Below are 24,216 nucleotides of genomic sequence, written 5' to 3' on the forward strand. Positions count from 1 at the left end.
CATATTCAGGAACGGACAGCATGGTGTGAAGTGGCAGAAATGAATCCCTGTGACTTTACTATCTGAAGAGCAAAGCGCAGAAGAATCCCTTCATGCAAACGAGTTGCCCACGGATGAGCTTCCTCATTTTGTGATGGTAAGGAAAACTGTGGAAAATAAGGGGAAACAGAAAAGGCCTGTATATAGAGACTATAAAGAGAGGAGATGGAACTGAAAGAGCAAAGGTTAATGGCTGGCAGAACGTGCAGACTGAGGTGGAATTACTCTGGATTGAATCAGCTGAAGTTGTAAGCGGAAGGATCATGGGCCTTGAGTGAGTAAGAAAATAAACAAACCTCTTTATGTAGAGTAAACTAGTATATCAGAGGGCAAAGAGAGAGACATCTTCCTTGGCATGCTAATTTACTACATGCAAGCAAGGAACATTGGGGGGGGGGTATTTTGTATGTGCACTCCAGAACAATGTGATTCTACCTGGACAGAGATAGCTTTGCCTCAGTTACCCATGCTCTGGCAACATCCAGGTTAGACTAGAGTTCTGCCTGTTTCACATGTGAAAACATATGTGCTTTAAGATACTAAAGGGCCTTCTGCGGTTGCCTGCTGTCTGAAAGGGCCTTCTCAGCAGTGGCACCCCAATTATGGAATGCTCTCCCTGCTGCCTTCTTCTCCCTTTGGTGCCAGGAGAGCCCTTTCTAGCTTATCAGCCTCTTGCACACAATTCCAGTCCTTCTGGTTATTTTTACCTGTCTACGATCTGTTTTACCTTCACGATCTGTTTTACCTTCACGATCTGTCCTTCCAGTGAGAACTCAGGGCTGATTTCCTTATTAAGACGTTGATGTCTCTTAGTTTAGATTTGCACTATATATGCAAATCTAAACTAAAAGACATCAACGTCTTAATAAGGAAATCAGCCCTGAGTGCTCACTGGAAGGACAGATCCTGAAGCTGAGGCTCCAATACTTTGGCCACCTCATGAGAAGAGAAGACTCCCTGGAAAATACCTTGATGTTGGGAAAGATGGAGGGCACAAGGAGAAGGGGACAACGGAGGACGAGATGGTTGGACAGTGTTCTCGAAGCTACCAGCATGAGTTTGACCAAACTGCAGGAGGCAGTGGAAGACAGGAGTGCCTGGCGTGTTCTGGTCCATGGGGTCACAAAGAGTCGGACACGACTAAAGAACAACAACATGTCTTAATAGTTTTTCATCTACTTTGGAAATAAATAAAATACTAAATGTGTCACCAAACACAAAAAACATCCTATGCCCTTTTAAAATGTGTTGGAGGTGGTTATTCGGTTGTTGTTTTTATTTTTATTATGTACTTTGTGGTTTTATATTCTGATTTTATCCTGTGAACCACCCTGAGACCTGCTGGTATAGGGCGGTATATAAATTCAAGAATTAATAATAATAATAATTCTGCATCTGTGTAGAACAGCTCTCAGGAGCAGGAATGCTGTGCAAGAAAACTACATATCGGCAATAAGCAGCAACGACTGCAAGATAAATGCGAACTCATGAGATCAGCCAAGGCCTGCCACAATCCTGCTGCTCTTTTCCGTCCTCCCCCTTGAAATGTGACATACTCCTCAGTAACACTTGGGGAATGGAAGACTTTAGAATCAGAGGGAGTCCCCTGCTCCGAGTCCTTTTCCCTAGGGCAGGTTGTGCTATATGTGAACAATATCTGGCAGAAACATTTTCCAACTTCCACTGAAAGTCTCTCAGAAAGAACATTCCACAACTTCTCAGGACACCTGCTTCCACAGGGGAGCGACTGTTGTTTATTGTTGTTTTCTAATGCTCAAAAGAAAGCTGCTTTCCTAGTGTTTAAGTCCTATTCTCAGTGAAATGCAAAAATGCCCCCCAAACCCCCTTTCTGGCCTCCTTCAAAACTGCCACCAGGACATCTCACATTATTCCTTCCTTTCTAGGGTTCTGCACTGATTCCACTCCTTCTAAGCCAACTGCTGACCACTTCATTAGCTGACCACTTCAGTTCTGTCACTGACTTATTCTTCTTATTCTTTCTGCTTATCTATGGGCAGGAACTTGAATAGACATTTTTCTCTGACACTCTTAAAGATTAAAGGAATGTAAGCCTGAGGGCCTTTACACACTAGCAGTTGTGTGTTTGTTTCGTTTTTTGCACAGTAAATCCACATTTGATACTTGCAAAGCACAGGGTACTCCCCAGTCCTGAAAACATTGCATTCTGGAGTGCTCAAAAGCACAGCATGTCTTCCTCAGATAGCACACCCATTGTTATTTTGATATCTACAAGTTGTTGGAGTATTTTGCTGAGAGGCTCCTGGAACCTATGCCAACCAGAATAATATTCATTTTATCAGAACTCTACAGAGCCACAGAAACTGAGGCATTTTGGTTTTCTTTGCAACATGTTTATGTATCCTGTCCTACCCAGGAGTTTCTGTGCCCAGTGACTCCCCCATACTTGTTCCATCTGGTCTTATGAATGATTGGCATTAGCTCAAGTGACTGGTTTATACTTTTCTTTCAGCAAGCTTGAAGCCATTCATAGCTCACAACAAACCCTGGGATTCATAGATACCTTTTTCTCAGTCCTGCTTCTGCTAAGATATCTTACCAGTGGTCTGACATTTTCCTATTTCTCTATTATCACTAGCCCTCTCCCCACAAAACCCCCCATTATCCCCCTGCTGTTTCTGAGGAGCATTCAAATATGCCAAAGGCCGTCAAAGGGAAAGCATCTTCTATCTCCCACAGCAAACATTCTCTTCCACTCCCACAAGTGTCGTACTAGACAGCTGTAGACTCTGCAAGTAGCCCTGCTTAGACAGACACTCCAGCTCACCAGAATCTTCTGCTTAAAAATTGTTGATCTGGAAATCTGCAGAATAGAGGTCTGACTTTTTTTTATACCTTCTGCTGAAAGCATAACGGATGAGCAGAACAGCTCCATGCTTACAGTTTATACAGTGCCATTTGACCAAAGAGTAGCGAGTGGATGTAAGTCACGCCAAGCAAAACGGCAAACCATATTTCTATTTCATTGTCATGCAATAGGAAACAAGTGTGTAGCATACCTTAAGTTCTCTGAAGAAGATGCTACTCCTGGCCCACTCGACAATCGAGAAGAGGGTTTGGTCAGCCATTTTGCACATAAGCCCAAAGGTATTGAGCTTTTCGTGTTTGCTTCGGTTGGCTTGCTCCTGCTGCAAGTAGGCCATGATCTTCGCCTGGACCTGTGGCTCGTCTGGCTCACACTTCAAGAGTTCCAGTATCAGGTGAGGAATACTTGCTGGCGAGCTTGTCTGATGATAACCATCCATGTAAGAGTAGCCCATTATCGACTCAGGGGAGCTAGTGTAAGGATCGGGGTACTCAGACTTGATAGCACGGCTCGGAAAGTGACCATAGGTCTGGTAGCCTTGCAGGCTGCCATGTGGCGGCATTGTCATGCTAATGGGAGAGGTTACGAAGGGGCTTCGGTCATAGTCTGTGGGAGGCAAGGCTGTATGGTTCAGAGGTAGGCCCTTGGAGGCAGAATGGATATTCTGGATCGCAGAGGATATTGTTAGGTCAGTGGGCATTGCTTGAATCACCTGAGTCATGGCTTCCAACTTGAGTCCATTTGCTCGGATGAGAGCTTTCTTCTGCTGCTTCAGGGCCCTGTCCCTCTTGTACATTGGTCCAAACTTGTTGCGACCCCCACGCATCCGGTCAGCTCTCACGGCTGTTGAAAGTGGAGGTGAAAAAATGACAGGCGTTAAATTATGACTGTGAAGTAAATGACAGTATTCAAATTAACTTAGCAATATGGATCTTTTTAGACTATAAATGCCTTGGGGGCAGAGGACCATCCCCTCAAAGGACCATCTTTGTCACTGGAAATACAGGTTGTTCTCCTTGACATGGAGCCTCTTCTACCAGCTTCTGCTGTAGCACCAGCTGTGAACTTACCTGACCGGAAGTATCCGGGTCTCAGTGATCCATGTAACCTCCAGGTTAGGCCATTGCAGTGCTTTGTACATGGGATTGCTTTTGAAGGCAGTTCGGAAACTGCATTTAGTCCAAATTACAGTGGTGAAGCTGTTAACTCTGACCAGATGTTATGATCACATTAAACCTGTGATCCACCAACTACACTGGCTTTCAGATTGTTTGTGGGTTCAGTTCAAAAATGCTGTGTTTGTTTGTTTTTTTACTTTCCAAGCCCTTCACAGCTTGGCTCTGACCTCTAAAAAGCTGTTTGTCTCCACACACTAATATTTTCAACAGAGGCTCTTCTTCAGGTTTCTCCACCTATCTTAATAACATTTTTGGGTCATGTTGAAACCTTTTTGTTATCCAAAGCTTACTAATCCTCTGTACTTTAGTGTTGGGTTGATTTATTCTGCTGATTGCTTTACTGCTGCTGTTTCATTCTGTGGTGTTTTCATGTTTTCCTTTCAATTTTCTTTACTATAATTCTAACTTTTGGTAAGCTGCCCTAGGAATCTGCAATTTTTAAGAAATCTCCGTCAGCCCATAGAGACGATGCTATTTTGAGGCACTTAACTAAATTCTCAAAGCTGTTGGGTTCCATGCTGTTTGAAATGTTTGTGGGGTGAGGGAATAACAGCTATAATACTGTTAACAGCATTGTGTTTGGGTTTAGCCATTCTAAGAACACTTTTGAGTCTCCCTGCACACCCCTAGCTTCTGCAGATGCTTCTCCAGGTAGGCTATTTATGTCCAAATAGTCGGGTGTCACCCACCCCAGAGATGAGCTGATCCTGCAATTGCTGAAGCCATTCAGCTTGTAACAGAATTTGGATGGGAAAGAAGTCAAGGAAACCCAGTCCAACAGTTGCCTTGGGGAACATAGCGGTGGTCTCTGCCACAGCATATTTTGAAAGCAGCAGCGAGAGGGTCTCACCATCCCTGCCCTTCCCAATGGCAATTAGATAGCAAGAAAGGCCTCTGACAGCTTGGTGACATGCTGAGATGGCTGGAGGTTACGTTCCTAAGCTTTTATCTTAAGGATTAGTGGTCCATTAAAAATGTATTAGAAGTCCTAGGTACACAGAGGACTATACATTATCATAAAGGCGTTAACAATTAATGATTCCAGCCTAAACTGTAATTTATGAACTAGAATTTAAGTCCATGTATCACAATCAAGGAAACATGTATATAAATGTCACGGGCATTTACAATTACGAGGGCAAGCATTTCTTCTTCCCGTTTTGCGGATAACAAAAGGGAAGTTGGATTATGATACAAGAGCAGATGGGTGGCAAGGTAGTTTTTTAAAAAATAAAAATAAAGCATCAACTGTCTCTGACTGCAGGCAACTAAAACTGCATCCCTGATTTGGAAGGTTTATTAACTGGCTGCAATGGTGTGCCATTTTTATACAAATTGTTCCAATGTGCTGCGACATGCAACACCATTGGCCAGGTTCTGATTGCTGTGCTTTTGTAAGATCAGAAGCACTGATCCTGCCTGGGAACAAGGCTCTCCCTGTGTATGCATGTGTGTGTTTTCAGGGGTACCACAGGTAAGCTGCACAGTGCCAACTGAACTATGTAGCAATGTGATAGGCATATATTTAAAGGGAAGATTTGATGGGGAGTTGACATCCAAGTCTATGCACAACATTTTGGGTGAGCACAGGGAGTTTTCAGGCTTCCATCCCTGCTATGGTTTTTTGTGGCTCCTAAAAACAGTAATATTGAAGGTGGAGAGCCTCCCAAGAAACATTCAATAGAGAGGCTACAGCCAGAACAAAAAAAATGGGATGTTTCCCCATATATACATGGAAATGCTTTGTGCACAGGCATAATAGGATTGCAGCCATTATTTTTAACACTATTCTAGTGGTGTCAAAGAATTCCAAATGTCTGCTGATATTAAAACAGACAAATGGTTACTTTAAAAAAAATATATTCTAGCCGGTACTAAAAATACTATTATTTATTAATTTATAAACCACCTTTTTGCACTCGCATCAAAGCAATTTACATGCATGCCATAAAAGAGCCGAACATAGTTTTTTTTTTTTTAAAAAGGAAACACTCACACCACAATATAGGTTCACAAACAAAATGAACACCTACAGCAGAGACTTTTTCACCAAGCTGAAAAAAACTTGTTGAGACAATGTTTTCATTTGTTTCTGGAAAGTACGGACAGTGGGTGCCTGTTATCTCTCAGGGGCACATGCTAAGGTTACCAGATTTCTTTCAATGAATCCTGGACACTTTTCAACTTCAATGAATTTTGTATGGGGACTGATTTGTAAATCCGGGGACTGTCCCTGGGAAACGGGGACATCTGGTAACCTTAGCATAATCACCGAAACCCCACCAAGTAACCATAGTTGTTGTTTTGACATTATTCCCTCAGGAGGTATTCCCTCATAGTACTGTTATGGGAGGGGAATATTTTAGGAGAAAATTGGCAGTGTGGTGCTTCATCTTGTCCCTGACATCTGATTCTCCTTTGCAAATCCATTAAATACTTCTCTCTCCGGCTGAGCTGAGTAACAGGATTCAAGTCTACCTGGGGGGGGGGGGGATAGCAAAGGAATATTTGATTGGGGATGGCTTGGGCATCCTTTCTTCCTGTCCACCTATTGCTCCTCTGTTAATGTTATATTTTGCAAAATGCAGATTCTGAGCATGTATTTGGCAAGATTACTTCTGTTACCTCCACTATGTTATATTCTGTGGACCATATTCTGCAGTCCCCTAGACTGCAACAAACATAGGCTTAACTGCCTGTTATGCAGAAGTATTCTGGAACAAGTGGTTTGTGGACAACACTTTGTAAGCGGTACGTTGGGACATATTGGAAATCTGTGTGCACGAAAATAAGGCTGTCTACTAATAATGGAAGGAAGTTTGATTATTACTTGTGTTTAAGTGAATAACTGATGAATTATTCCATCAGTTATTTTTAAATCAAATACCATATTTTGAAAGCACCAAAGGTGCCTTTCTGTGGTATTGAAGGAAGTGTAGGATACCATACTGTTTAGCAGTCAAAAGGTACCCCTCAGTTTAAGCATGGCAAATATTTCACATTCATGCTGGAACCAAAATAGCTTCAAAAATAAACAAGTCTGCCTCAACTGTCAGACCCACTGATTAAAATTAGTCACCACAAATTAATAAACTCTTAGGTTACTAATGTCAGTTAAAGTTTAGAAGTATTAAAATGCAGTAATTATGCCTAGCCCATTTTTAAAATCTTGGCAAAATCATGTACAGTAAAATCTCATGCAAGTCCCATTCTCCATGCTAACAGTGCAATCATGTGCATGTCTACTCAGAAGTAAATTCCACTGAGTTTAATCGTGCTTTTTCCTGGGTAGGATTGCAGGCTAAGGATGTCCAGGATTTCACCGTTAAAAAGCTGTGAAATGGAACACTGAATACATTCTACATTCAGAATCAACCTTGAAATCAGTCGCAAATAAAATTCTAGCAATCATATACAGTATCTAAATTATAATACATAGGGCCAGAGTTTTCTGCCATTTTGAATCCCATTTCTTGATATTTGAAACACTGCAAACCAATAAAAATTTCATATAGCATTTGCTTCAAATTAGCAATCACTATGACCTGAGACATAACCAAGTAGATCATCATAAAAACATAATTAAATATGGCAAAAGTGTTAGCATTTCAATATCCATTGTTAAACTCATTACTGAATTTCTTTTTGGGGCCAAACTAGATACCTTATAAAGTGCTATCACAACTTTGAGACAGCAACATCCATGGCCACTTAAAAAAAGAAGAACCCCAAATCTCTGTTTAAGCTAACATTTGGTTCTGAAGTAAAATGAATTTTCCAGACATTTGAATGGTAATTTGCTATGAGTAAAAGAATGCAGCATGATGCAATTCTTATCTTGCATTTGTGACTTGTTAAAATAGATATGAACTCAAACTTACTAGTAATTTAGAAAGGGGAAGAGACAGCTATCTTTCCTAATGTTGAATCCTATCATTTCAGTGAACTATTAAAATATACTATAGTTGTATAGCATACAACTATACTAGGAAAATCTTATATCCAATCCAAAATATTTTATACTGCCTCACATTTATTGACTTCTATTGCAAAGCAAAGTAAAACAAAAGTAGGGTCCCTTTCTATTGAATGCTAGTCATACTTTCAATGATTATTTAGTTAATGATTCGCTCAGTTGCACAACCTGTCCATGCAAGGAATTCCATTGATAACTAAGAATGACCAATTGTGCAGGAGAAAAATGCCTAGTATACGAGACCTCTAATGATGTGTTTTTAAAACTCTCAGATATGGCTAGAAATCTTGCTGTGGGAACTGTTAACAAACTCTCCCTAAATAATTTATGATATCTACTCTCATTTAATTCTGTTTGCTTAAACGAATGGATGTTATTTGTTCTTGTATTTACTGTTAGCTTGAATACTCAAACATTCTTATGGTCTGCTGTAACTGTAAAGTTGTATGTACTTACGAGTTGCCATTTCTAAGGCACACATTTAAACCACCCCCCCCCCAGCACAATAGCTACTGTACATATGTTATAGGGAAATCCTTTAAAAACAAAAGTTGCATGCAGGGAGCCACAAGCATCAATAGTTTTGATCAGCCATAAAGACATGAATCTTGGAATAGTCCAGAATGACAGAAATGCAGCAACTGTAAATATGCTGCAGAGCACTTACATATTATATGTTCTACAAATATGCAGGAGCAACTCTTTGCCTTACCTTCCAACTTCATCCCGACACTTAGACATTTTTGAAACCGACAGTAAGGGCAGCGCTTCCTTTGAGTTTTGTCAATCTGGCAGCTTTGATTTTCTATGCATGTGTACCTTTTATTGTTCTGGACTGTTCGTTTAAAGAACCCCTGTAAAACAGATACAAAATGTTCACCCGTTTTGCATGGACAGGTGGGGTGCTGGGGTTTATGTCATATTCCGAAAACCTTCGCCAAACTCACTTCTCTATCGTCATTATGCCAATTGAGCACTTACGAAGCAGCAGGCTTGATTCCATATTTCTTCATGTAGTCTCTTCAAGGAAACTCACTTAGGCCACAGACAGAAGTTTTCTGGGGCTAGTCTGCATTCGTATTGATTTGCAACAGACTTCAGTGAGCCTTCCTTACTGTATCCCTAGCAATCCTCTATGGTTTGCCGAAAAAGTCTTTTAATTTTATGGTATGAATTAAAATTATGTTTGAATTGGCATTTTTGAGTGATTTGATGCAGAATTTTAAAAAGCCTGTTCACCCAGTACAAGAGAGATGAGTTGTCTTCACCCATCTCTCCCACAAAGCTTTGGGCTTAACCTCTCATCTCTCAGCTTCCACTGAGGCAAAGCCTAAGTACTGTACTTGCAAAATACATTTTCTCCTATCAGTTACCTTCACTGATGCCTTCCTTGTCTCCCCTGGTTTATTATTCTTGCCCTTACTGCCCACTTCTCCCTCTGTTTTCCAGCTGTATAAATGTAGAGTGTAAGCTTACTGGGGCAGAGACCTTCCGTTGGGACTATATAAACTACAACGGCTACTAATGAGAAGAAAAAGTCATATGCTATACGATGATTAGGTATTCTAATAATTAGGATCATTTACAGTAATATGGGGAAAAATACATATTGGGCATTTAAGCTGCAACTTTATGCACACTTTCTTGAGGAGTGTGGTTGCAATCTGTGGGACTTCCTTCTTAGCAGACATGCATAGGACTGTGCCGTTAATCCCTGAAATTAGTGGGACATTTCTTCATGTTATAGTCCCAAAATTACATGTGTCTATCAGCCAGCAAAATTACTGTAAGCTATATTGCTTTGTACAGGGATACAGGGAACTAAACAGTCTTAAGTTCCATATTACTAGAACATTATACGATTCTTTTACCATCGCCTTTTACAGCTGTCCAGTTATTTATTTCAGATCAAATATGTGGTTGACTTTAATAGCTGGCTTCATGGGATCAGCCTATAATTCTGAACCGTATGCGCATATTATGTATTAAAATGAAATACACATGCAAAAATATTCATCGTGATATATGAGGTTTTTTAAAAAAAAAACATTTAATTGATTTCCACTTGATCACCCTCCAAATGAATACTGACATAAAATATTGTTTGTGTCTGTGTGTAAGCATAAAAAGTATGACAACAGAAATTTACATTTTCATCCTGAAAGATGAAAAACTTGAAACTATTGCCTTCAATACTGCAGCCCTGAAATTTATCAAGAACAAGATACAGGAACAATAATACTCAATGTATATAAATCAACTAAAATCAATATTGAGGACAGCTGGGCACGAAAGCTCCTCTACAACTACATCACTTCACGACAACCAAATATTTAAAGGCAGTAAATATAGCCACACTGTATACAGAACACCCTATTGAGTTCTTCTTACTGTTGACTAAAAAAGGGAAATATTTCCTGCTCTTCACAAAACTTCTTCCAAAAAGAAACTTTACTTATATTCACAATATTCTGCCGTCCCCATCAAAAGAAACAGAAATAGCAATTACCAAGCCTTTTCTTGATAAAGTTATCAATCCCCTTCCCTTCCCATAAAAAAGAAGGAAAAAAGATGTACAAAAACCTTGCAGCTTTCGCAGGTAAGGAGTCCATAGTGATACCCAGAGACTTTATCTCCACACACTGGACACAGTTCTTCAAGATCTTCATCATACGAGTAATTCACCATTTTAAATTGAGACACTGGAAAATAAAGAAAATAACACCCTATGAGAATGTATGCAAATGTCCCCATCACCTCAACTTACATCCATTATTACTTCTGAGACTGGGAAACAATTCCTGGACATTCATCCTCTTTAAACAGCCAAAGTCATAAAGTTGTTTTTTTTAAAAAAAAGCACACCAATCAATAAATAATCAACAGCAACACCAAACATTTTAATTAGTGACCAATAACTTTTCTTCCCATATTTCATTTGGGAGAATTAAGTCTGCCAAGCCACCCACAGCCAGCATTCTTGACAGTACTTTGCTCAGTTTACCTTCCCCAGTCCAACAACCTCATCCCCAAAATCATTTGACTTCATGTTTACTTGCAAGTAAGTCCCATTAAGCCCAAAGCAGCTCACTTCCAAGTTCACTGGGCAGGAGCCCTAGGCTTTCTTCAACTTACTATTAGGAGATTCCCTGCCCCCACCCCAAATAAAAATAAGAAAATGTGCATTTCATCTGAAAAACGTAAAAAAGCAAACGTCCCCATATTTTTAATGAGAAAGAAGCTTTTGTTTCATTCCCCGAAGTTCTGTGTTGCAGCAGCCAACTTTTTAATATTTACCTAACCTCCAATTCAGCTGTATAAAGCCAATTGCTCCGAGTTGAAAATCAATTTCTTATAACAGTACCAAAAATGAAAAATGGGAACTGTAAAATCTTATCCCGCTAAAACTTGTCTAAATCCGTTCGTCGGACCAGAAGTTCTTCTTTTATGCCTAATTCGACCTGAGCAAGGCAAACTCCTCCAGCTTTTGAAAGGGTCCGATCCCGCTGCGCGCCGAGTTGTTAGCTTCCAAACTCTTGCAAAGGCTGGCAACTAAAACAAGGAATAAAGTTCTTCCACAGGCAGGCCCGCCCCCTCCTTCGGATCTTCTCGCTCGGTGGCCAAGAGAAAGACTTTCAAGGAAATGCTCCGATCCTCAGAGTTAGCCCAAAGAGGAAAGCCCAGCGCGTTGGGGCGAGAGGCTCACCAAGTGAGCCAAATTCCTGCAAAGGTGTGGAGTGAAAGGGCGAGTGTCCCACCGGCTCAGGAAGGGAAAAAAAGATGCCTGCAACACGAACAGGAAGATCTGTCGGTCTCCCTCGCCCCCCACCAAGCACTCCCTGGGTGTCTTGAAGGAAACTCTTTGCCTGTAGGAGCAGAAACCCCAACGAAAAGGCTGGAGCGGGGTGATGCTGCGGGTGGGAGGCTACAGGGGCTGGGACGTCGCGAAGGTGGGTGGGGTGGTGGGAAAGCGAGGCATCTACCCCACCCCACCCCCCAAAAAGAGCCCAGTCAGCAGATCGACTCTAAACAGAACCCCCGATCCCCTCTGTTGACGCCGCTGTGCGCGCCCTTGCGCCTCTGCTCGCTGCGCTCTCTTTGGCGCAGCAGCTGGAGGCGGATCAGAGTCCCAGGAAGGTGTTTGAATAAATGATAGATGCACGGACGGTAGACGGCAGCAGGGCTGAATGGAAGGAAGATTCAAAGAGGGTTGATTTTTTAAATTATTATTCGATGATCGAGTCAAGCCGAGCGATTCAAGGCGTTCCTTACAACTTTTCACAATGTACGCGGGCAGGAACTGGCAACGGAGTGGCGAGCGTGGCGCACGGGAAAGCGCAGGGCCTTTGGAGAAGGAGGCTTCTCCAGCAGGGAAAAGCTTGGTCAGAGAAGAAGCGAAGCAGCCCCGGTTCCCTCTCCACCGCTCCGCCAGCCTCTTCGGGGATCAGAAGGTGGGAAAGTGAAATTAACAAGGAGAGAGAGCTCAGGAGCTCTCAGGGCGACTTCAGGGCCTGCGGCCTGAGGGAAAGAGGGGCCGTCGGCTGCCCGTTTCAGAAAGAAAAGGGGCACGTGCACAAACCTGGAATCGCCACGCTGCTCCGCATTCAAACGCATTCCGCATTGCCGGGAAGGTGCAAAAGGCAGAGTCCTTAAAATAAACGATAGCCGTGTTTTGCTTTGTTGGTTTTTGAGTTACTGAATTCTGGGACTGGATTGGGGTCTTTCTAACGAGGTGACAGCCCCACCTTTACACACGCACACCTCTCCTAGCCCCACACTTGTGCAGTTGAGTTCCTGCGTGTTCTAAAAACACTTAGAAAGTGTTGCGCGGCTCCAATATTGTGCATTCACCGAGAAGAGGGGAAAAATAACTTAATAAAGCAGTTTTCCAACTTCGGCACTTTCGGCATCTCTTTGCTGTGCTCTGCGCACACGCATACAAACCCCCGTTCATATAATGCTACAGCTACATCGCTTTGGTGGTGAAATGGGATGGAGGGATGCGGGCCTTAGCTTGCTGTAAGTAGAGAGGGACCTACTTGGAAATGAAAAACAAAAAAGGCCGCGAGGGGTTTGCTTCCTTGACCTGTCCTGCGTGGCAGCTCCGGAGGGAGGCACAGTCATGTCTGGCAACTTCCTAGCTCAGAAGCAAGTCCCACTGCATGTGGGGGTAAACGGGCAGAGAGTTTCAGGGTTCATTTCCCATCCTACCCCCAGTTTGCGCTTCTCACATCACCAAAGTTCTGCTTTCCCTGGGACTCCCGTCGCTTCCTCCCTCCTGCCAGCGTCAACTCTTGGAACGACCCAGGTCCCATTGAAGCCGAAATAAATGGATTTCCCCCCATATCTCTGGGAATCGAGTTTGCAGAGGCGAAGGAGATCCCCGCTGGCATCACCCAGAGTTTCGCCGACTGCCAGGCGCGTGAACAGGCTTTCCCAATTAATGCAATTGCAGTACTTGGTAAAGTAATTCCAGATAACATGATGTGCTTAGGAGCCGCAAGCCTGTGTCTGTGGGGTTTGACAACCGCCAGCTTTGAACAACGTTAACTCGGAGAACCTGGTTTTAAAAGAACCCAACTCCCTGTAAGTTAAAGCTGTGCCCTTAAGATCGCAGCCTGGCGCTTCCCGTCCTCAAGCGTGTTCAGCTGGAAGGAAATTCCATGGAAAACAATTGACTGGTCAGTCTGCAATCCTAGATACTAGGGAAGAAGCCCCCCACCAATGGGGGGGTCAATGGGACTAATTTCTGACTAGGCATGGAGAAGGCTGCGGTGTCTACAGTGCAATCCTGACCATGTTTACTCGGAAGCAGATGCTCCCATGGAGTTCAATGCCCCCCTAGTGCTTAGGATTGCAGCCTTTTCAACCCCTAAAATATTACTTTCCTCCTAGACATCCTCTGGGAGGCTTGTTCAAGTGGTTCTCAAACCCGATCTGTGAAGTCACTAAGATATATTTGTGGCAGTATTTTTTATTCCGTTTGTGTAACCAGTGCACCCACCCAACCCACCAATGAGCCCCCCAGGCGCATGGAGAACAGGCATCTGCACTGGGACAAGCCTGTACTAGTTCCCCAGAGACTCCCCCCCCCCCAATCCTCTTTCCCCTCCCCCACTTGACTGAAGAGGATGCTAGATACAGAGCAGCTGTTAAGTCTTATTGGGAAAACCTAGGAGACCTCTACACCCGACTATCTCCCCCCCCCCCAAAAAAAATTAACCTCTCCTGCCTCCCTGATCCCTGTTTTATCTCCCCAGCTCTGAAGACACCCACACTGGCAACTCTATTCGCAAAGCCCCCCCCCCCCATCCCCGCTTCCAGACCCAGCCGACCCTTTCAGAAACTTGAAGCCCTCTTGCCTTCCGAGAAGCGCCAAGCGCTCCCAAACTCTTTTTGAGCCTCAGGCGCTGCATTGCAGCCGGGCAGGACGCTGAACCAAACGGTTCCCGCGCGCTCCTCCTCGGTGGGTCCGTGCTTCCAATCTGGCACCAGTACGCGCCAACAACGTGGAAAGAAAACCTCGTTTTTAGCCCGGCAGCAGGCACGGTCCGAAGTCACCGGGACGGACGGGTCGTGGGGGGAAAAGAGACCCTCGGGTCGGTCTCCCCATTGCAGAAGGGCACTCCGGTTCCTGCTGCTGGGAGTTTGCTAGGGAGGAAAGCCCCTCAGGAAACAAGGCGCTAGAGATAGGAAACAGCTCTCCGCTGCAATCCTGCCCCGCTCTCTCCGGGAATCGCAGCCCACTGGGATCTAGAGGAGCTGGAATGAGATGAGCAGGCTAGAATAAATGAGCTCCCTTCTGACCACCAGGCTGACCTTGTCAGTTTCAAGTTCAGCCAGAGACTAAAGCAGCAAAAAGGAGAATCCGCAGGTTTCAGAGCTGTGCACGTCTCCTCTGATCCTGGGTCTCTACCACCTTGGTTCCCCATTGAAAGGTCTCCCAGCCCTCTCAACTGGCTGCCTCCCTGAAAGGCTGTATGTACGATGCCGCCTCCTCCTGATTCTGTCATTAGCGCGGCTCACCCTCTGCTCCGAAAAAGTGTATGTACTCGTGTGTAAAAAAAACTTCCCATCGTTGTCCCCAAAGCTCCCTAAGCTGAAGAACCAACCGCACACGTGTTTCACTTTTTTACTTGCAAAGCAAAAAGACTTATTCCCAAGTTTAAGGTGTCCAAGAAAGGCACAAGCGTCTCGTGATTTTCGGGTAGAAGTTTACAAATTCTCGCCTGCCTTCCAGTCGTCGTCCCCCCCCCCCCCCGGGCAACACCGTAAACCATACCAAAACCGGCCGTTCCTTTTATTGGGTCAACTTCTGCGATTGGCGAAAACAAGCTTTTGGCAAGGGCGGGGGGGGGGGTGGTCAGAGAAAGAAATAAAGTTTCCGCGCGGATTGTGCCTGACGAGGACCCCCGTGTTACTTGAAAGCCAGCATCCCAACAAAAGTTGATCCCGTTCTTTTCCATCAGAAACTCTTTAAAGGCCCTCCGCTTTCAATGTCCCACCTCTTACTCTGCAACTTTCAAATTCGCTGCGGGACCCTCGCTCGCCACCCGGCGCGGTGCTCACTTACTGGGGAGCAGGACCCTGCAAGGGAGCGAGACTTGCTTCCGAGTAAAATGCGCGCGCGCGCTCGGGCAACCCGCTCGCCACCAGCTGCCCTACCAATTCTCACTGGGGCCTTCCTGGTGCCCTCTTGCTCCATCCAAAGACGCTGTGCGTGTCCCTGCCAGCCGGCCAGCCGGGCAGCGTTTACTTGGGAGTAAGTGCCCAGGTTCCTAGGTCCGACCCGACTCTCCGAACGGTTTCCACCCGAGAAAAAAAAGTGCGCTCACCCTCGCCGGCGAAGCGCACGCGGGAGCAGCACTACTCGGCCGCGCGTGGACTTCGGAGTCCACCCTACTTGGGAACCAAAGCGCTCCAAAACCCGCCAAGCCTTGAAGTTGCCGGAGGGGAGGAGACTGCAGGGAGCCCTCCCGGCGCGGAGGGGGAGAGGAGGCGCTCGGTTCGGTTTCCGAGCGCTGGCTTCTTTGCTCGCCCGCTTTCCTGCCCGGGCAGCGCACCCACCCGCTCGCTCGCCCGCGTCTCGGCGCGCCCGGCGCTTACCTTGCATGTTTTCCGGCATCTGCCCACGCTCCCCATTCGCCCGGGCGAGTCCCAGGGCTTCCGTCTCCACTTTGGGCAGCATGACAAAGCGGCAGCCGCGGGCCGGTCGGGGCGGCGCTGCCTGCGCGTCCGTGGCACGGCGGCACCGGGACGCGGCGGCGGCAGCACCGGAGCGCGGAGAGGAGGCGGCGGCGGCTGCTCTCGGCTGCGCTCCTCTGCTCCTGCTCGCTGCCGGACGCCGAGCCGGGTGGGCTGGAGCCTGCGCGCACTGCGAGCGCCCCGATCCCCCGCTCGGGAATGAGGCGCCCGCGCTGCCTCGCTCGGGGTCGGGCTTGGGACGGGGGGAGGGAGGGAAGGCGAGGGGGCGGGAAGGTCAACCTGCTCAGCGGAGTCCCGTCCCCCCTACACGCTCGCACGGTCCACCTCCCCCCCCCCAAAAAACCCTCTCCGCGCGCTGGGGGAGAGTCGCCAACTTCCAAGTCTCCCTACTCCGGAGTCACTTAGATTCCGAGGAGCCGCCCAACTCCACTTTGTACCGAGGAAAGAGGCTCTTCCCAGCGGAGGAAAGGGGAGGAGGGAGGAGGGGGGAGGGGTGCCGTGTGAATGCGAGCGTTTGGGTGTAACGGGGGGGGGGGGAGGAAACGGGGGCAGACGCTGCCGGTTCAGCCAATGAGGAAGAAGCCCAGACAGTTCTTCCGACCCCCCTCTCCCACTCCTCTTTTGCATCCTCCTCCTCCTATTCCTCCACCAGCACCACCCCGGTAAGGTTGACATTCATGCTCCTTCCTGCGGTGGGGGCTGGGGGGGAGGGATTAGGGCCTGACACATTTGATCGCTGTGATTCCGAGTTGCTCTTTTCCATTGTAAAGAAAGAAATGTCCCGGAGGCTGCAATTCCGCTTCCCTGCTTCTTCCCCGGGGCTGTCAGATAACTCATCTGTTTGGCTAATGTTCTTGCTCCGGGCTTTGCGATCTCCCGAGGCAGCTATGGTGGCGCTCACTTCGTCCAGCGCAGCGGGACTGACTTCCGAGTAAATAGGCACGGGCGGCCGTGCGCCAGGCACATCTGGGGAAGGCGATGCCCTGGTGCCAGGGCCAGAGGAGACCTTGGCCCGGCTGGGGCGCGCGGGGGATCAGGATGCGATCCTCCTTGCTGTGTAACCCACCTCCAGGGGACCGGGTGGGAAAGAGGAAGCACGAGGAGGCGCTTAGGACAGAAACGTATTGTGCCGTGATTGAAAGGCTTTTACCCCGGGGTAAATGCCACGAGATACAGGCGCTTATGGCAGCGTGTTTGTAGTTGTTCTTGATCTTGCCTACTTCATTCTGTATGATACTCCAAGACTTTGCGCTCTGTCTCTAGACAGACCCAGAGCTCGCTCTCCCTCCGCGCGCCCCGCTTATGAGTTGCAACTCTTTTGCGCGTGGCAGCTCGAGATTCCAGAGGGCACCGTCACCGCTATATCTCCTGAGATGCTGCGAAGTAATCTTAAAAGTTTTGCAAATAGATTCCCCCCCCATCTTCCCCCACTGCTTACATTTCCCTGAATTAGACCGGGGAGAGGGGTCCTTGCCCTTCCCACTACTGCCGCCCTCTCGCAAACATTAAGACGAACGTTTAACAAAACAATAAATGAATAGGGCACGATCCGGCCAAAATGAAGCACGTTTACTTCCCGCGAAAGAGATCTTAAGCACGTGCTTATTAAGGCTTCCATCCGCGGGAGTTAAGCGGGCTGAAGTTGAGGTGGATCGGGCGCGCGCCTCACGCCTTCATAAAAAACAACAACAACCCCAAGGCGAACTCGGAACTGGGCCACGCCGAGGCTTGATATGTGCATCTCTTCGAATCCTCCAAGTCACCAGCGAACACGACGCGCCTGTTTTAAGTGACACGTTTCCCAGCCGGGTTCCTGAGCGCGTTACCTGCGCTTTCATTTCGGTGAGCAGAATCCTCCACTCTCCCAGCCCGTTTAGGGGGGATGCTGCGCCCCGATCCGCATCTGTTAGGACTGGCAATGGCTATTGTTTTCTCAACAGTATTCATCAAGATTTCACCTGCTGTTTCCTGCTCGGTGACAAGCTGGAGAAACACCAGCTCAGAACTAACATACTGGGAAACGGGCAGGAAGACCTCGTCGCACCTCAGTTAGAAACGCAAAGCCATTTCCAGGGCTGTAAAAATGAACGTTTTCTGCCCTTCTCTTAACAACAACAATAACCACAACCACCACAACAACAAAAGTAATCGGTTCTAGCGTTTAGGTTTGATTAAAAGTTCTACGGATTTTAGGAAACGCATTAAAAAATTCCTCTGATTTTAGGGAGCGCTTAATCAGGAGATGGTGAAGGAGCGTCCTGAAGAAACAGGACCGCACTCTTTATTTGGGTGCTATTGGTTCTCCAGTTTTCTTGCACCGTCACCAAATTAAAACCTCGAAATCCCGATCCTCAGTTTTATCTAAGCGGCATTAAGACCTTTTGCTTTTAATGGCATGGGCTTCATTTCTCTCTCTGCCGGCCCGCAAGCTAGGCCAGATCACCCAGTCGCTCCGACCTGCCTGTGGCTCTGCGCAGCGAATTAAAAGAGCCAATTAGTGAAAGCCCCGATCAGCGTTTCCTGCAAAGGTTTTCCTCCGCTCTCCCCACCCCCATCTCTGCTTTCAGCAAGCCCCCTCTCAGCTGCACAGAGATGCCCCCAAAGGAACGGCGGATCATCTTCCCAGACTCCAGGACCCAAGAGGGTCTCTCGCTTAGGCTTCCTCACTCTTAACTGTTTAGGCTTGGAAATATCTTACGACATTAATAACTTTATACTCTATATGTGACACAGGCAGCGATGCCGTTCACAGTTTGGAAACCTGGCTATTTCTTTAAAAGGTTTTCTTGTCCTTCGGTCACTTCAGCGTGGATAAGCATTGGGCCACTTTTGACCTAGGTCTTTCTTTCATTGACCTGGCTTTGCTTTGGGCTTTTCCAGAACATTAAATATCTGGGTGCAATAAAAAAACCTGTTCGCTGCTTCGTTCTGAGGCTGCCGATTCACCAACCAACCAAGAGTTTTGCCTTGTTCTCGTTGATCCCACCAAAATTACTGACAATGGTTTGTTTGTTTTGCATTTCCCTGGGACTCAAAGTGTTGTTGTTGTTTAATCCGTGCGCTTTGTATTGAGGATCGGTTCATCTTCCAATGCCATTGGTCACTAGGAAAAAAACAAAACAGAAGGGGAGAGAAAAGGGCGGGCAGGCCTGAACGATGGTAGTCTCTCCAGAAGACCCTTTTAGACATTGGATTCATTTGACTGTGGAGCTTCACCAGGAAGTCAGCTCTAAATCTGCTGGAGGGTGGAGAATGTATGGGGCCTCTAGTTCGCTCCGTGAAAGTGCCTTGATGTTAAGTCTGTTGGCTAGTCAATTGCACAACAAGAGTAAAAGAGAGCGGCATCAGATTTCTAGGAGGTAGCCCGAGCGACTGGAGGCATTGTTTTGGTCCTAAAGGGAGGACCCTCAGCTGAAGTCGGGGAGAAGTTTAGAGCATCACCAGCCAGACTTGGAGAAGCCATGCTTGACCAATCAGAACACTTCTCAGCATCTTTATCTTCATCCTTCTGGGCGTGGCATGTTTCTGCAGATATCTCTCTGCAAACTACAGAGATCTTAAACGATGGGAAATAGTGAAAGAAAGTAGTAAGGTCAAGTCTATGATACCTGAGCTATTTTGCACCTATAATCCACGCCAAAACGCTAAGGACTGAGAGGGCGAAGGAGAGTTTATTTGTCCAAATGTCCAGACTCTTTGTGCTTGTTTTTAGATAGTTTCAAACCTTCCTCCCAGGAGGAGGAGGAACAATTGGCTACTAAAGGCATGCCAAGGTTCCAACAGAGGTCAGCGGTCCAGGGCTTGACCCGTCCATAACTTGGGAATAAGCCACATCAAACATAATGCATAACCTGCATAACAACAACGGATTGCACGACTGAGACCCTCACCCTACTTCCTTGGAGGGCAGCGAATGGGGGCATTTCCGAGTATAGGGGGTTGGGAGAGGGGCTGAAATGCCTTGGCCTTATTTGGTATAGATGCTGTTGCATTAGGACCCAAAAACTAGAGGGCCCGCGGAATAAAATGGCTCAGGGGCCGTGTTCACACGTGCAGGCACCACTCGCTTTCCGTGGGAAAGTGTTAGGAAAATTACCCCTGCGATGTTATATCTGAGATTGCCCAGGGGGCAAACACAGGAGAAGGGGCCCCTTATCACCAATCCGAAAATCCTCTAGAAAGAAGGGAGGCGGGGGAGATAGGGACTTCAGTCCCTTACCTCTGGAGTCCGCGCTGGTCCGAGTCAGAACTACAGGACTAGAGGGACACCCGACTGTCCCGTGTAAACCTACCAGAGGGCTGCGCCGGTTTGCCCAAGTCCGTTACTCCAAAGCAACAATTTCAAGGCAAAGTCATCCTTCTCTCCCGGGTCTGCCTTTAATTTAACCGAGAGCTTTAGCGTTTCCTTTCGCCTTGAGCGAGGGCCCTTGGCGCCCTTTCCTTCAAGCCCATTTCCCCATCCCTTTCACCACCAACTTCTCCTAACTTCTCTCGGCGCTACGCGCCTCTCCCGAGTTTGCGGAGCTCGCCCGGACTTTTGGCGGAAGCTTTTGACTGACGCTTACAATTATCCAAGATGATGGCTCAGGGAGGCTTCAGAAGCCTTCGTTAGGAGGGGAAAGCATAAACCCGCCCTCCTTCCACTCAAGATAGAAGCCCACTTCAGGGGGAAAGAGAGGGAAAAAAAGAAAGAAACCGCGGAGCGAGTAAAATAACAAATACAGTCTGTAGCATTTCAAAGTCTTGCAATCCCGAGCCTGGAAACTTGAGTTGGCCAGTGTGTTAGAGCGCTAAGATGTCCGGCTGGGATTGGGGAGAGAGCCTCTGGCACACGAAGTTCTTCGGCTGAGCTTGGGTCAATCGTAGGGTTGTTGCGAAGCAACAGAGGAGAGGAAGTGCGCGGATGGTTCCAAATTGCTCAGGCTCGGAAGCACAAGAAGGGATTGTGGAGAGCTCCCAAGGGATCTCTTCAAGCTGGGTGAATGAATGGGCCTGAAGATGGCAAATGCGAGTCAATGGTGGGAAGCGAGGTGCGCTCGGGGAATCCCTCTCTCTGCCTAACCTCAGGAGCTTTGAACTAATTGTGTCCATGAAAACGGCGTTCCACGTGTGTGGCAGCTGTGACCAAGGCGGAGTCCGTGCTCCCGATCATTTGGGGAGGGCTTCAGAGTAAAACTGCCGGTGTCATGGTGTCCTTGGACAAATCTATATGGCGCTGGAACGCTGCGTTGACTTCAGGTTGATGGCTGTCCAAAAATGGTGCCGCGGAGTTGGCAAAAAGGGCAACCCAACTGGTCCAGGGGCCTGAATAACGCCCCTATGAGGAAAGGTGACAACGTCTGTGGCTTTTTAGTTTAGGGAGGGGGTGGAAATGATGAGAAATACAAGATCATGCATGGTGTGTCGAGAGGGGGGGGGGGGAGAGACGAAAACCATCCAGAGCCAGGGCGGGCAAAAGCAGGTTCGCGCACTTAAAACCATATGATTCGCTTTTACAGTACAAGAGGTAGCGACAACCACAAAACTGCCTGGCTTTGAAAGAGGGACTGGGCAATTGCACAACAGGGCAATCAAGGCTACTAGCCATGGTTGGAGGCAGGATACCAGGTCCTGCACCTGGTCGGTTAACTGGAGGATGCGATGCTGGAAGAGAAAGGCCCTTGGTGTGATCCAGTAGAGAGCTCTTATGTCCCCTGTACGTTGCCACGAGCTTCTTGGAAGTGAAGCCGGATAGTAGCTCATTCTCTATCAGCGGGAATTCACCCAGCGCAAACCTTTTCCGAGTCACCGGGCCTCTTGCCATTTCTCACCCCGCTAGGACGTTTCGCTGCGCCTCTTTCGCCCTCCCGCTTCCTTGCGAAATACAGGGCACAATCCTGCCAAGGGGGAAGAAAGTGATCGCAACGTCGTCCTACCTAAACCTATTTAATCAGTGCCACTCTGTAAGACAGGACGTCCCAGGATCCTGATTTTAAGCACGCGCTGTTTCCATCTTTCTCACTCTGGTGTTCCACTTCGGCCGGATAGCGCCCAACTAAGGCGGTAGACCTGTGCACCCTTACCAGGGAGTAAGACACATAATAGGCGCTACTTCTGAGTAAACAAGCAGAGGAGTGCAGGATTCCGCTGCCCTATCATAAGCCCGTCTTTGCTTACGTTCGTCTCATAAAGAACTTGCTTGGATTTCAGGTGATCAGATCAGACAGGCTTCCTCTTCATTTTTTCATCCCGCAAAATGCTGCGTGTATTCGCGCACTTCACCCACAAACGACTTGGAGGCACTCTTTCTTAGTAGTAGCAGATTACATCCTCAAAGAATGTACACATGGGGGAAAATAGGTATCTTAAATATGTTTACTTGGGAGGATGTGTCACATTAATCTCACTTCAACCTTTCTCCAAATAATATTCCTTAGAATGGTAGCGCGCCTATGCATTCCAGTGAGCAGCGAGTGACTTAGCCCAGTTGCCCTTTTTTAAAAGTCCTTCCTCTGCCACAGACTCAGTAGCTGGCCTTGGGCATGTCACCTGTCTCTTAGCGTCAATTGCCAGCGTCGATATTAAAAGCACACAAAACCACTGTGCGGATTAGAAATCTCTCTCTCTCTCTCTCTCTCTCTCTCTCTCACACACACACACACACACACACACCACAGAGGTGCGACCTTAACCAACCACTTATCCTTACTCTGAAATCACTCTCTCGTGAATTCTCAATGAGAGTCCCATTCAGGTAAGTGGAAGACTGTAGTTTTAACAAAAAACCTCATCCCCCGAAACAGAGAGGGGGGGCATATCACACCCTGACTCTTCCTGTCTGCTTACTGTACTTAGAAACCAAGTTTGGAAGCAGCTGGGATTTCTTTCCAAAGCGGCGTGCTTTTGGGTCCTGCATTTAAAATCTTTTTTTATATATATTAAGCGACAATCTTTTTATTAAGTCAAGGCGAAGAGGAAGACTGTAGCGTCGAGATCCACTCGCAGGCAATGTTTGTCTCTGATGAACCTCCACAAAGATGCAAAGATCACATTGGCACACAATGGAAAAATGTGCCTTTCGTCAGGCGCGGGGGCGGGGCCGCGGGGGAAAGAGACGATCTTAACTGCCTGGTCCAGAGTCCACCAAGGGCTCTTTTTATAAACCGCGCGCGGCGGAGCTGGCTGGGAAAAGGCTGGTGTCAACTCGGCCAAACGCTGGTGCGCTTCCATTTCCACCATTCCGCATTCGCATCGCACAGCATTCCAAACTTTTCCTTCCTTCCTGTCCCAAAGCAACTGAAACCCGAATTTCTGGATCAGGAACGTTTTCGTCTCTGGTTGCTGTAAAACCCCACCTTGGATCTTTCCAAAAGGAAAACCGAATTCGAATTGAACCGCCCACACTGTATTTAAGTCTTGTCAACAACACGAGCGCAAAGTGAAACTAAAAAGACGCGATGACAGTCTGATCTTTCCTTTCTTTCTTTCTTTCTTTCTTTCTTTCTTTCTTTCTTTCTTTCTTTCTTTCTTTCTTTCTTTCGCTTTGGATTGCGAAAGTGAATAATCGAGCAGATGGATGTTGCAATCCTCCTCCTGGCTGCCCGCTGTGTAACTTCCCTCCTCCCAGCCGCCCAGCCTTTCTTAACCCTTATTTCAGTGTAAACGCAACCAGAGCATTTTTAAATTATTAGTAATAAAAAAAGAAAAATAGGCCCCGTGAAACTTCCCCGTGTATCAACAGAGAAAGTTATATTATTCCTTCCCACGTCAAGGCATGAGGACATTTCATTGTTGACAGCTGCATTCCTCTGCTCACATACCTGGGAGCAAACTCTATTGAACACAGAAGGACTTTGGTCCAAATGCTCTCGAATAGTATTAAGCAATATGCCTTTCCTGGCAATTTTCAACAGTCCACTCCCCACCTCCCAGCCATTACTAAATTGGAATTACAGTTGCACACTTGCTTGACTATGACTGGGCTACATGCCCCT

General features: G+C 46.9%; 1 protein-coding gene across 9 annotated transcripts in view; it reads right to left on the reverse strand.

The window, feature by feature from the left end:
* NR5A2 (nuclear receptor subfamily 5 group A member 2) overlaps positions 1-24,216 on the reverse strand; it is a 116,525-nt gene that overhangs the window by 83,342 nt on the left and 8,967 nt on the right. For 2 of the 9 annotated variants that reach the window (XR_014527020.1, XM_083506816.1), the window contains exons 1-4: positions 16,145-17,221; positions 10,622-10,740; positions 8,751-8,892; positions 3,078-3,727 (exon numbers count right to left, since the gene is read on the reverse strand). Coding sequence is in view for 4 of the 9 variants with exons in the window: in XM_083506816.1 (XP_083362942.1) it covers positions 3,078-3,727; positions 8,751-8,892; positions 10,622-10,740; positions 16,145-16,226 (993 nt within the window). In the remaining 5 variants the exon portion in view is untranslated. Of the gene's footprint in view, positions 1-3,077; positions 3,728-8,750; positions 8,893-10,621; positions 10,741-11,335; positions 12,052-15,873; positions 15,984-16,144; positions 17,222-24,216 lie in introns of those variants that run through there. The other 7 variants (XR_014527022.1, XM_083506818.1, XR_014527019.1 and 4 more) reach the window with 5 other exon arrangements.

Source organism: Podarcis liolepis (genome assembly GCF_965112155.1).
Source record: "Podarcis liolepis genome assembly, chromosome: 6".
NCBI classification, from domain to species: Eukaryota; Metazoa; Chordata; class Lepidosauria; order Squamata; family Lacertidae; genus Podarcis; species Podarcis liolepis.